General features: G+C 43.2%; 1 protein-coding gene across 2 annotated transcripts in view; it reads left to right on the top strand.

Moving 5' to 3' along the window:
- The window catches only part of LOC311146785 (high affinity 3',5'-cyclic-AMP phosphodiesterase 7A-like), a 28103-nt gene extending 19912 nt beyond the window's left edge, over window positions 1-8191 (top strand). Inside the window, exons 3-13 of one of the 2 annotated variants that reach the window (XM_084183366.1) lie at window positions 728-814; window positions 3039-3193; window positions 3307-3370; window positions 3703-3798; window positions 3958-4058; window positions 4364-4495; window positions 4770-4861; window positions 5335-5479; window positions 5753-5849; window positions 5979-6059; window positions 6362-8191. In XM_084183366.1, the coding sequence (XP_084039492.1) occupies window positions 728-814; window positions 3039-3193; window positions 3307-3370; window positions 3703-3798; window positions 3958-4058; window positions 4364-4495; window positions 4770-4861; window positions 5335-5479; window positions 5753-5849; window positions 5979-6059; window positions 6362-6588 (1277 nt within the window). In that variant the 3' untranslated portion in view covers window positions 6589-8191. Of the gene's footprint in view, window positions 1-724; window positions 815-3038; window positions 3194-3306; window positions 3371-3702; window positions 3799-3957; window positions 4059-4363; window positions 4496-4769; window positions 4862-5334; window positions 5480-5752; window positions 5850-5978; window positions 6060-6361 lie in introns of both variants that reach the window. The other variant, XM_084183365.1, reaches the window with a different exon arrangement.
- Window positions 8192-14342: the final 6151 nt, after the last annotated feature.

Here is a 14342-nt window from a genome sequence, read left to right as displayed (position 1 = left end):
TTGAAACATATCGAATGACCTTCAACTACATTTTCACCATCCATAAGGATATTGATTATTTAAGTAATGGTTTGATGCGTGTTTGTTATTCAGTAGATAAGCAATATATCTCTACTGCTGCAATATCTAGCATGTCTAATCTTGTGTGTACATCTGTGGGTACTGTTACCTAGTCATACTGACTAAGAAAGTGTATGTGTTTCTGTTTAAGATCCTGTATTCATTGTCTCTTATGAATACAGGATCTTAAACACTTCCTCTTTCTTAGTCCGTATGGATAACAGTACTTAAGATATTTTATATCACAGGTGAGGAATGTAAGATGTAAGATGTCTCCTAACAAGATAACAGATTGTATTACCTATTAACTACCTTATCTAGTATAACTGCAGAGTCTGTTTTGATCTAGTCTGAATAGAGAGGCCTGCCTCTTCTCCAGCTCTACACTGACACCAGTGTGAATACTAATAGTCACTTTGGCACTGTGTCACAGCCAGGCTTCCTGTTTAGCTGTGTCTGTGTCGTTTCAGTTTCCTAAATGGCACCCTATACCCTATAAAGTGCACTACTTTTGACCAGGGTTCTGGTCAAAAGTAGTGCACTACATAGGGAATAGGGTGCCATTTGGGACGAAGCCTCAGTCTTAGCAGGCCCAATGCTTTACTAAATGAAACCCCTCATTATTGCAAGTACCTTGAGGACGATGTTTTCCCATTCCTTCTAGGAGATGTGAGAGTCAGAAGCCAGGTGGAGTTTGAACCAGAGCGAAGAGGGTCTCATCCCTACTTGTATGTCGATTTCCGAACTTTGCACTGTAAGTAAGAACCAAAAACTCCCATTCAATGTGCCACCACCCCTTGAAATCTCTTCTATCAATAAAGAAGCTGGACCTTTTTGCAACCCATGATTTGTTGCTTGTTGCTCTTTGATCGAAGTAACCCTTTGTCTGATACATAGACGTATGAACGAAATGGCAGATACTGTATGAAGTGAACACTAAACAATCCCAAATGTAGGTAGTGCATCTAATGGATATGAGACTTGAGTGCTATTCTTGCTACATTTAAACAGTCATGTGCTTGAATTAATAAAATGAAAGCATTTATGATATTAGTCACTTGTCAAATTGAATTGTCTGAAAAGGTCTATAAAAAGACCATTGTACAAAGTGTTTCTAGCAAACTGATAAATGGAAGCCATCCAGCTGACTGTCCTATTGATGTGATCTTATATGTTGTGTTTGCTGACTGTGCAAAATTTTCCAGCAATCAATATTGCATTTTAGAATTGTTGGGGACCATCGCCTGTTAGACATTAGACATTAATTTGTCCTGGCTCTGTCTGTAGGTGCCTTGATCTTTTGAATACATTTCTAGAATGCTAGTTTGCTGCAAGAGGCTATTTGAGGCTTGCTAGTCTGCCATGGTGTGTGTTGACAATGCAGGACTGAGATTGGTGGGCTGCCAGCTGGCTGGAGAATGGACTGCTGTGTCAGCAGCATGTCTGCACACTCACACCCCTTTGCACCAGTCACAGTAGTTGGGGTGACCACGGCATGGCAGGCTCAAATCCTCTCTGTTTGTCCTCTGTCCGTGCAGATGGAATTTTAGGGCTACTCACTGTTTGAATTGGCTTGGGACTCTTCCTTCGTCTTTTCAAAAAGTTTCACAGTAAACAGGTTATTCACACTCTGTGAAATGCATCTGTTGTATATTGATTTTAGTACAGCAAACCAACTAACGGTATCAGCCCGATTTGTTATTGACTTATTGTATTGGTGTGTATTTTACGTTGTCCTGAATGATATGCGGTGCTATGCTTTTAGTACAGAGAGTGTCGATTCCTTTGTTTTACAAGCAGATGAAGAGTATGGAATTCTGTGCCAACAGACCATTTCTGGTGTTTGTTTTAACAACAACATGTGACCTAGCTAGCTAACTTCAACTTGAAAGATTACTTTATGGAAAAGATCTCCTGAAAGCTACTTGATAATGCAACAAAGCATGATGTTACTCTTACTTTAAATGGATTCAGTTGTTAGCTATATAAACTTGGCTTAGCTTTAAAAGAAAGTGAGTGCATTTCAACCATAGCTAACGTTAATGGTTCTGTACTTACAGTTGAAGTCGGAAGTTTACATACACTTAGGTTGGAGTCATTAAAACTCGTTTTTCAACCACTCCACAAATTTCTTGTTAACAAACTATAGTTTTGGCAAGTCGGTTAGGACATCTACTTTGTGCATGACACAAGTCATTTTTCCAACAATTGTTTACTTAAAATTCACTGTATCACAATTCCAGTGGGTCAGAAGTTTACATACACTAAGTTGACTGTGCCTTTAAACAGCTTGGGAAATTCCAGAAAATGATGTCATGGCTTTAGAAGCTTCTGATAGGCTAATTGACATCATTTGAGTCAATTGGAGGTGTACCTGTGGATGTATTTCAAGGCCTACCTTCAAACTCAGTGCCTCTTTGCTTGACGTCATGGGAAAATCTAAAGAAATCAGCCAAGACCTCCGAAAAAAATGTGTAGAGCTCCACAAGTCTGGTTCATCCTTGGGAGCAATTTCCAAACGCCTGAAGGTACCACGTTTATCTAAACAAGCCAGACTACGGTTTGCAACTGCACATGGGGACAAAGATCGTACTTTTTGGAGAAATGTCCTCTGGCCTGATGAAACAAAAATAGAACTGTTTGGCCATAATGACCATTGTTATGTTTGGAGGAAAAAGGGTGCCCGAAATGTTTAACCCAAGTTAAACAATTTAAAGGAAATGCTACCAAATACTAATTGAGTGTTTGTAAACTTCTGACCCACTGGGAATGTGATGAAAGAAACAAAAGCTGAAATAAATCATTCTCTCTACTATTATTCTGACATTTCACATTTTAAAAATAAAGTGGTGATCCTAACTGACCTAAGACAGGGAATTTTTACTAGGATTAAATGTCAGGAATTGTGAAAAACGGAGTTTAAATGTATTTGGCTAAGGTGTATGTAAACTTCTGACTTCAACTGTATGTTTCCATAGCCCGACCTGAGGCTGCGCGGCCTGTGTCTGCCAGGAATGTCCGCAGGCTGCTGAGCTTTCAGAGATACCTCCACTCGTCACGGTTCTTCCACGGCATCCCAGCATCCAACCCTCTAGGCTACATCCTTGACGATGACTACACAGGTCAAGCCAAGGTCAGTGCCACTGCGATTCTATCTAGCAACAGTATTTTGTCATCTGTTTTGTAGATGTTAGTGTTGTAGTATCACTGAGTAGGCCTAACTGTATAATATTTCATATGTTTCAGTTAATGCTGCAGAAGGTTGGAAACTGGAACTTTGATATTTTCCTGTTTGACAGACTTACAAACGGTACGGTGTTTTCCTAGGTGATTGTTGCCCTCTGCTGTTTGAGAATTGCAGATGCAATGCATGCTGGTTTTATGGCTCACCTTGACACAAATATTGCTCTCCATTTCTATTTGGAGAATGTTCAATCATGAAACATAATAGTTTGTATAAATGTGGAGGACGTGATTTTGTTGTGGATGGCGTTTTGCTAGTCAGACTAATTATATGTGGTTGGAGTTCAACTTTAGATTAAAGAGTAAGACAATTAAATCATGTGTCCCTTGTCTGTTATTACAAACTGTAGTGTTATTATGCATTTGTTAATTAATTGTTTCTGTTCTGCTTTCTGACAGGGAACAGCCTCGTCAACCTGACCTTTCACTTATTCAACAGTTATGGGTTAATAGAGCTCTTCCAGTTGGACATGGTTAAACTTAGAAGATTTTTTGGTATGGAAATGCATACATTTCAAATGATTAAATACACCATATTGCATTGGGACATGGATATATTTAAACCCAATATTGTCTACTTGAATGAAGTGGTGATGCATAGTTGAAACCTACTACAAATTAACTGAATAACCAATGTGTTTGTGTTATTATTAGTCATGATTCAAGAGGACTACCGCTGCCAGAACCCCTACCACAATGCAGTCCACGCTGCGGACGTGACTCAGGCCATGTATTGTTACCTGCAGGAGCCCAATGTGAGAGAAAATTACATGGTTTATCACTAAGAAATTACTAATCTACACCTGAATGATATGCTCTGTAAAAATAAGGTCATAAAATATATCGATACTGGAAACCATGTATGTATTTTTGTGTTTGTTTGTTTAGTGTTTTATTTTGTAGAAGGATGTGTAGATTTTTGTAAGACATTTGAGCTTGTATCCTTCAAAATGTATGGACTTTCAATAAAATAATACGAATCTACAAGTACACCTGGAGAGGTTTGTTCCAACTGTGACTTCATGAGGAGTCTGATGATGAAGGTTCTGTGTGTTTGCAGCTTGCTGAGACGCTGACTTCCTGTGATCTCCTGCTGGGTCTGCTGGCTGCTGCCACCCATGATCTGGACCATCCGGGCGTCAACCAGCCTTTCCTCATCAAAACGGACCATTACCTAGCAGCACTGTACAAGGTAAGGCCCTATACTGGAAATAGCGCATGGACTCAATGCTGATGCTTGTGGTGATTAAACAATTTCCCAAACTGGGATGAATGAAGTACTACTCTACTCGTCATTATTTGAGTCTCTTTGATGGATAAAATGCTGATGTAGTTTTCCATCAAATGTTGAATGACTTTGAAATACATGTTAATAGCTGGCATCAGACATCAACTAGCCCATGTACAATATATTGAGCTCTTTAATAAGTAATACAAGTATTTTTTGGTTGTGTTTGCCATTGTAGAATAGCTCAGTTTTGGAGAATCACCACTGGAAGTCTGCCGTGGGCCTGCTCCGCGAGTCAGACCTGCTGTCCCACCTCCCCGCTGAGGACAGGTCAGTTCACCTGTTTATTCGATTCAGTTCAAACAACTTTATTTGTCCCCTTAGGGCAATTATATATGCATAGCACCTGTAGGAGAGACACATTTATATTTTGTTACTGGACACAGAGAATGACAGGACATCCTCTGAATTTAGTTTCCTCTAATCTGGTGTTTTGTTGTGTGCCATGAAAAAGGTTTGATTGGATTAGGATCGCTATGTAAAGTGCTTGATTTGGTTTTATCAGATGCAAGTGATTACTGCTAGTGATCAGATCTAGTCTATTTAACTACATCCACTAAGACATTTAGTTTATGTAATACTAACTATGGGGTCCCCAGATGTAGCTAATTTAAATGTATCTTCAGACTTCATTGCCATTGAAACATTGCAGTAAAAAAGGACTTTGCGATTATGTTTATGAAAATGACTGTTTCATTAGTGTATATACTAATAAATATTGATTGGATGTTGTTGTCATTTAGATTGAACATGGAGGAGCGGCTTGGATCCCTGATTCTGGCTACGGACATCAGCAGGCAGAATGACTATCTGTCAGAGTTCAGGACACACTTGGACAAGGGAGACCTCTGCCTCACGAACGGTGGACATCGAAACTTTATCCTTCAGGTGAGCAAGGTGTTTCCCACCTAACAAAAGGAGCATAAATGATTGTACTATCCATTGCCCTTTTGAACTGTTGTGGAATGATTTGTGGCTTTAAGAGATCATGTGAATCTCTGAGGCACTGAAGTGTTGCAAAATGTCCGGCTTGAAACAGTCAAAGTGAATCATCCATGTGGTTGAGGCTGATGGAGAGGAAAGAGAGAGAGTGAGACAAACTGAGCGATAAATTGTCATTTTCTGAGTCTCCGCTCTGTTTTCCTGATTGACCCTGTAAAGATGGCTCTGAAGTGTGCGGACATCTGCAACCCCTGCCGACCGTGGAAACTCAGCAAACAGTGGAGCGAGAAAGTGACAGAGGAGTTCTTCCACCAAGGTACTGCACCACGAAACTCGGGACTGGGCTAGTCTTCTCTAATCTTAATCCAGGTGTTTATTAAGAGTGCAACCAAGCGTGACAGTACAGTTTCTATAATGAGTATTAACCAATCCTTCTTTTCATCAGGTGACATTGAGAGGAAACATAATCTTGAAGTAACCCCACTCTGTGACAGGCAATCCAACTCGGTTGCCAATATACAGATTGGTAAAGTTACCCCTCTTAATCTAAGTCTGCAGTATATGATGAATTTATATTTTATTACGATTTAGTGACCTGTCCAGGGGTGAACTTGTACATCAGGCTGCCTCATGCTACAGAAATAGGAGCTCCTCCTGGCCTCTGGGCGATTCTGGCTCGGACAAGGCTACTGACAATTATTTAAAATGTACTCCTACTTAATATTTGTACATTTGCTTGTGGTTGGGTTTTTCTGCTTCTGACCTTAGCAGCATTGTGTGATTTATTTGTCAGAACTTGCTCTGAATGAGAGATGTCTTCTCCTGCAGGCTTCATGGCGTACGTGGTAGAGCCTCTGTTTGTGGAATGGTCACGCTTCTCCGACACACGGCTGTCCCAGACCATGATGAGCCACCTGAGCCTGAACAAGCAAGGCTGGAAGGAGGGAAGGGACAAGCAGGAGGCTAGCGCTAGTAGGGCCTCAGAGGAACAGAGGACTCCTACCACCAAAGACTCAAACTCCAAAGTATTACCTCAGGGAAGCAAAGGGTCATGACACACCAAGCGTGACTGGCGCCCACGGTGAGGTGAGAGAGAGTGGAAGTGAAACGAATATCCGCATCGGACAGAAACTACATTACCCAGCACTCCCTGCAACACGCTCCCCATCTAGGTTAACCACTGTTTTTGTTTTTCCATGTAATTTAACTTAATTTATTGAATTTGGACCCTTTACTTCAACATAGAGCAATACATATATACCTCATGTTGCTTCTGCTGTATGTATTTGTATTTTATACTGTAGTTCTGCTCTGACATCACTAATTTGACACGTCACCCTTTTAACAGAGACCTGAAGGGAATGTTTTCAACAAGGCCCTTCTGATTAAAGTGCCATTTGCAAACATTTTGTTAATGCTTTTAAAGTGAGAAAAGTGAGGAAACCTTGAATTCAAAGAGAGGTTCATGTTTAGTGAATGAGACAAGCTTCTGTGTGTTGCTGCATTTCAGACTAATAGTAATACTTCCTCATACAAGAAATAATGTGAAGAGCCCACTTCACTGCTGGCTCTGAAGACTGTTTACAAGTGTCTTTTGTGCTGCATTTCACAAACTAAACATTGGTTCTGTAAAAAAAAGCACATACTGTATGTGAATAACCACTCACATGAAGTACTTGTCCTGTTGACAAAATACTGAACAAACATCTGATTGCAGAACAACACAAATGCCCTGAAAGGACTGTTTTGGGCCGTTCGTTGCTCCTTGCACTGTGAACTATAACAGGTTTTATGATCCAAGAGTCAGTCAGCTCCGAGACTACTTGTGTGAAAAAAGTCAATTGGATGTGGTATGAAATCAATTTATTTCTTTACCGATAAGGTGTACAGTGTTGGGGATTTAACTGTAGCCTAACAACAATGTTTTGTAAGGGGGAAACAGGGCACGCATGTGGCCTTAACCATAGAAATAGAATCTAGATTACATTTCTATGGCCTTAACATTCTTTCAACACTTGAATAACCACTCTTCCATACTAGTACCGGATGACCTGAGTTAAGAGTGAGTTGAGGGTATAAACAGCATGACTACTTATTAAGGTCGAAATTAGGTGGTCTGTCTCTGGTAGGGCTGTGCCATGATCTACAATGTTATTTTAGAGAGTTGAAGCCCTTTCTAGAATGCAAACAGGCAACAGATGCCTTTAAACTATGCACAAAACTAAGTGACCAAACCGGTTATTTTTTTATAAGGTCGATCGTCTTCTCTCAATGCATTGTCCGACTGTTTGCCTCTGGTGTGAAAAGGAAATGACTTGGCATTAGTAGATTGGACAGTGATCCAGTCATAACATAAAACATTCCATATTTAATTTATTTTTGGTATTTTTTGATTCTGTACACAAGACACGATGGTGTCTCTGGTTGGACTTTCAGTATAGTGAATGAAAACCAGTGCTTTTCATATTATGGCAAAAATGTGTATTTTCTGGTAACTATTGCAAGACTGTTTGATATAACTGTTTACCATTTTGATGTAAGTCATTTTTGGGTAGGAACTTGCACGGCAAACTATTTTGTGAAAAGCTTTGCCAAATTGATATTTTGATACATGCCAGTTGCAGTTGCATTTTCATTAATAAAACAACTTGTCACATTTATGCGTTTGCTTTATTTTCCTCTGTCCAGTCTAAAGCCCCAGCCATTCTTCTATACGGTTCTACAAAGAAAGTTATATTCTCTGTGGGGTTTTGCATAGAGGAGGTATAAATAAGAGTGCAAAAGCATGATTTGGTTTTGATAAAGTGTCTATGATTTTTATTTTTTATTAAAGATACTGATAACTAAGGTTTCCCCTTTGATCTGTGGTTTTATTGTATCAACATATCGCTTTGTAGAAGTCTTCCATTAATACAGATCTAGTAGGCTAGAGATCAATCCTCAAAAAGGACTTTAGTTTTTGAGATACCCCTACCCTATGAATAACAAGGAAAACCATCTAAGGTCTCCCATATAAAATGGATGGTTTTATACTGTGGCGTACAGCAGGTTAGCCACCAGGGGGAGACTCGTCGAGGCCTGGTGACAGACGGAGTTTACATCAAGAGGCGATGGCTCCCTCTGCTGGACGTGCCAGGTCTCGACGGGCTCTCCGGCCAGGACTAATTAGGGCTGATTGTGGTTGGTGAGTAATCAAGGGGCTGATTGCTCACCAGCTGGACGAGTCCCATAAAGCTGCCAGAAGGGCAGCACACAGGAGTGGGGACTGGGGAAGAGAGGTTACTTCCGTACAGTCGTGCTCAGTACCAGAGATAACGGAGGGAGTTCGGTTCTGTTCCCCACAGGATACAGCAAGGCCCAGGGGACGGTATCCTGGAGGAGGTCTCCTGGAGGAGTTCTATTATTTTCTCTTTGTTTATTTTTTTAATAAACACCCTTGAAACTGAGCTAATACAATTCTGTCCGGGTCTGACCTGTGTAAACGTCTTGACCAAACTCCCTGGTCTGCCACAAGTGGTGGAGAATGCGGGCATTCTGATAACGTGGTCAGATCAGGGTTGACGTTTGCGCAGCATTAGCATGGACGAGTTGATAGCTCAGTTCGTCCGGGCCCAACGGGAGATACTCAGTCGCTATGGGTACAGCCTTGGAGGACCTCCTGGAAGCAGTGGAGACGCATCAGAACACCGAGGCCCTGCTGAAGGGGAGCCAGGCAGAGGGGACGGAAGGACACCCCCACCACCGTATACCCCGAAACGACAGTCAATGGGTCCAAGGGGCTGCAGACCCGCAGAGAGACTGCTGGGGGAGAGCCGAACCGCCGCCGACAACCCCAGGTAGATGGAGACCAAAGAAGGTGTTTTGAGTGTGGCGCCCGGGGGCACCTTGCATGGAATTGCCCGGCTCGAGAGGAGTTGATGCCATCAGTGAGCCCCGGAGGCGAGGTGGGCCACGCGGTGGATGGCCAGCTACTTCCGGGGGTGAGTGACTGGCGATAACCCCATTTCCAAATCAAGAATAACCTTTTGTATCAGGTGTCTCGCCAACAGGGGGAACTTCGAGAGGTACTATTGCTGCCCCGACATTATGCGGGAACCGTTCTTCAGCTGGCCCACACCCATCTGTTGTTGGCGCACCTGGGAATGGAGAAGACCCGGGAACGGATCGCCGCCGGGGATGAGGAGGGCCGTGGAAGACTGTCGCAGCTGCCCAGAGTGTCAAATCACTGCCCCAAAAGCACACTTCGGAAACCCGCTGGCCATGGACATAGTGGGAACCCTGGTAAAAACGACATGAGGACACCGGTACATTCTGGTAATAGTAGATTATGCCACCCGGTATCCCGAGGCCATTCCCCTATAGGCGGCGGTCTCCAAGGGAATCGCCCGGGAGCTGTTCCACCTCTTTAGCCGGGTGGGCATCCAGAACAAGATCCTGACCAACCAAGGTACCGAGTTCATGTCCCGCCTAATGAAAGATTTGTGTGCTCTCCTGCAGATCAAACAGATCCGGACCTCCGTCTTTCACCCGCAGACGGATGGGCTTGTCGAGCGGTTCAATAAAACGCTCAAACAAATGATGCGGAAGGTCATCGAGCAGGACGGGAAGAACTGGGACCAGCTACTACCCCACCTAATGTTCTCGGTCCGAGAAGTGCCCCAGTCATCCACCGGGTTTTCCCCTTTCGGGGAAACAGTACAAAAGAGGCCATACCGGATCCCCGAGGCCCGAAGGAAGGCCGTGAAGCAGGAAGTGGAGGCTATGCTGAGGATGGGGGTCATCAAAGAGTCCCACAGCGCATGGTGCAGCCCCATCATGTTGGTGTCCAAACCAGATGGTAGCCTGCGCTTCTGTAATGACTTCCAGGGTGTGAAAGACATCAGCTTGTTCGACGCCTACCCCATGCCAAGGGTGGATGAGCTCATCGACCGATTGGGAAAGGCCCGGTACATCAGCACCCTCGACCTGACCAAAAGATATTGGCAGGTACCATTGGCAGCCTCCTCCCGGGAGAAGACAGCGTTTTCGACACCGGACGGCTTATATCAGTACCGGGTACTCCAATTCTGTCTACATGGATCCCCACCCACGTTCCAGCGCCTGATGGACCGAGTCCTCCGACCCCACCAACAGTACGCAGCGGCCTATTTGGATGATATCATCATCCACAGCCAAGGTTGGCAAGAGCATCTGACGTGCCTCCAGTCGGTGCTGGACGCGCTCAGGCAAGCCGGGTTGACAGCGAACCCCAAGAAATGCAAGCTAGTGTTCGAGGAGGTGGAGTACCTGGGATATTTCATCGGACGGGGGAACATCAAGCCCCAGGAGAGGAAGGTCCACGTGGTACTTGACTGGCCCGTTCCACGCACCAAGACACAGGTCAAGTCCTTCCTGGGACTGGCAGGATACTACAGACGGTTTATCCCCAACTTTGTGGCTATAGCCTCCCCCCTTACCGATCTAACCAGGGCCCGCCTCCCGAAAACAGTGAAATGGACGGGCGAGACCGAAGAGGTGTTCAGGCGCCTGAAGGAAGTGCTGTGCACCCGTCCGATTCTCGTAAAGCCAGGTACCGATGTTGGTACAGATGGACGCATGCAACACGGGACTAGGGGCAGTCCTGTCCCAGGTACACGATGGGGAGGAGCACCCCATCATGTACATAAGTCGAAAGCTGATACCCAAAGAAAAAAGTACTCAATTGTCGAAAGAGTGCCTTGCGGTGAAGTGGGCACTAGACACTGAAGTATTATCCTGTTGGGCACCCATTTCACCCTGGTCACAGACCATGCTCCCTTGGTCTGAATGGCCAGGGGAAGGGACACAAACGATCGGGTCACCAGGTGGTTTTGATCCCCACAGGATACAGCAAGACCCCGGAGCCCCAGGAGACGGTATCCCCGAGGAGGTCTCCTGGAGGAGTCCAATTATTTTCTCTTTGTTTATTATTTAAATAAACACCCTTGAAACCGAGCCACTACAATTCTGTTATTGTCTGATCTGTGTAAACGTCTTGACCAAACCCCCTGGTCTGCCACAATACAAATATTTTACTACAAAAGTGGTTCAATTGATAGATACACACACACACACACACACACACAGCATTAGGATATCTTAAGCATTTTGGGAATATAGACCTGTAAGCACACAGATACAATAGGCGGAAATATAAACTATTAATATTTATGATAAACTTCACTTTTTGGTAGCTGGTCAATAGACAACTTTGTGCTTTGTGTCAAATGTGCTTTTATTCAGTGCTGTATGGCCCTACCTGACAAAGAATGCATAAAGTTACACATGTGCAGTGGTGGAAAAAGTACCCAACTGCCATAATTGAGTAAAAGTAAAGATACCTTAATAGAAAATGACTCAAGTAAATGTGAAAGTCACCCAGTAAAATACTACTTGAGTAAAAGTATTTGATTTTAAATATACTTAAGTATCAAAATTAAATGTAATTTCAAAAATATACTTAAGTATCAAAAGTAAAAGTATAAATCATTTCAAATTCCTTATATTAGGCAAACCAGACAGCACAATTGTCTTGTTTTTTTATTTTACAGCTAGTCAGGGGCACACTCCAAGACTCAGACATAATTTACAAATGAAGCATTGGTGTTTAATTAATCCGCCAGATCAGAGGCAGTACGGATGACCAGGGATTACCAATTTTCCTGTCCTGTTAAGCATTCAAAATGTAACGAGTACTTTTGAGTGTCAGGGAAAACGTATGAAGTAAAAAGTACGTTATTTTCTTTAGGAATGTAGTGAAGTAAAAGTTGTCAAAAATATAAATAGTAAAGTAAAGAAACTGCAAAAAACTACTTAGGTAGTACTTTAAAGTATTTTTACTAAAGTACTTTAGACCACAGAACATGTGTTGATGTTGTGGCTATTTTAATCGGCTCTAAGGCAAGTGGGCTCAGACACTGAAAACTGTAAAAAAATGTCAGTCAAAGGGTCCTCTGTGGAGTTGATATGTTCAGCCCCTACTATTGCAAATATGTTAGGGGGCCCCCCTAGATTTGACTCGAAATCCAATATGGCTGCTACAATACCGTTAAATGGTTGTTTAATCACCTGTAAATGTATATGTTTTAAATTAGATTTTATTTTAGATGTGTGCACCTGTACTCAATACTATTTGTGTACTTCAACTATGTTAGGAATCCAAAATACCCACCATATACACTCAAACATCTTTGAATGGATATATAAAAAGGCTGATTGGCATGGCAACACCAAGCATTTCATGTCACAAGCTTTTTTGAGGATCAATGAGGCAACTAGGAGGCTCCAACTAAAGGAAAAATAATCCAACCCTGGACTCTGACACTCTCCCTAGCTCTACAACATGCACCTCCAGGATTGGGCTCTTAAGTCACCTCCAATACGTCTGCCTGAATCCAACATAAACTACCACTGGCTCAATGCATTTGTGATGCACATTGGGAGGTTCCGGTGCACTCTTATCCTGCTCCGGTTAAGCTGGCACATTTCTTCTTCCAGACAATCCTGTCCACCATCCTGGCTGTCTGCCCTGGAGTTGCCGTATATGTTGACTTGGTGACATCAACATTTATTGGTCACATACACGTGTTTAGCAGATGTTATTGCGGGTGCAGCGAAATGCTTGTGGTCTCATTATGGTGTATGGGGAGGATGCAACCACACATGGCAAGCGTATAAGGCTACAATGAACCGATACAACCTGACACTCATTGACAAGTAAAGGAATTGCACCACTGCAATATCAATGCCATCCTGAATCTCCCAGAACGTTCCTCGATAGGCCCACTTCACCATCAGTCCTCCCTTCAGGCAGTTACTAGAGACAGAGACACCATCGAACTGGACTGCTACATGTCAGGAGGCCATTCAACAGCCAAAATGCAATCTGGACATTTCTGCCGTGCATTGGTCTCATATGTATCTATTTTGCTACCAACCATGGCTGGCCAGCCCATCATGTGACACCTGAACTGGAGTCACGTGAAGAATGAGCTCTCATGCTGGGGTGACTCATCCATTGGTCTGGGAAACTGTGCAGTAATCCCAACATCGCTATAAGGACATATGCCATTTATGGCAAACAAGAGGCACCTTAGGATTGTAAAACTTGCTGTATGTAATAGTTTATGGTGGCTGGGGATTGACTGTGTCATAGTGGTCTTTGTATTCCATGCTTGATCAGCTCCACCTCCTCTGCAACCTTTTAATGTCCATCAAAGCCCAGGGATCATCTTTACATTTACATTTTCGTCATTTAGCAGACGCTCTTATCCAGAGCGACTTACAAATTGTATATGTGTGTGGAGCTGTGCTATGTCCCTCACAACCAACGCTTCTTAGTCATAGTATATGACCTTGCTGCACTAACTAACCTCTAAGTAACCTGAGGTCACCCTTTCACAGACTTTCCTTCACAAACAGACAACCAACCATTCCACTACTGGAGTATCCACAGCATCATTCAGGCTGGGATAACATTCCAGTTGGTCAATGGGTCTCATTGGCATGCAAGCTGCATCTACTGACTGCCTATACCGAACTATAGAAATGGAAACTGATCACCCCACAGCCCCAATACCCACCCAGTCATACAGGAAGGATACTTTTCTTGTTGCTGCAGCTTGCCCAGAATGACCAGTTAGCTGTGTAAACTGGTCAAGCCCCAGAACTACAACCACCACTGGCTACTTTGTCTCCTCACCCTGTGAGGACACACTCCCCACTGGGCACAGACGTCAGTTCAACGTCTAGTTTTGATTTACATTTGGTTAAATTGTCAACTAACGTGAAT

The sequence above is a fragment of the Coregonus lavaretus genome (genome assembly GCF_964263955.1).
Source record: "Coregonus lavaretus genome assembly, chromosome: 19".
NCBI classification, from domain to species: Eukaryota; Metazoa; Chordata; class Actinopteri; order Salmoniformes; family Salmonidae; genus Coregonus; species Coregonus lavaretus.
This window is presented reverse-complemented; position numbering and strand designations above follow the sequence as displayed.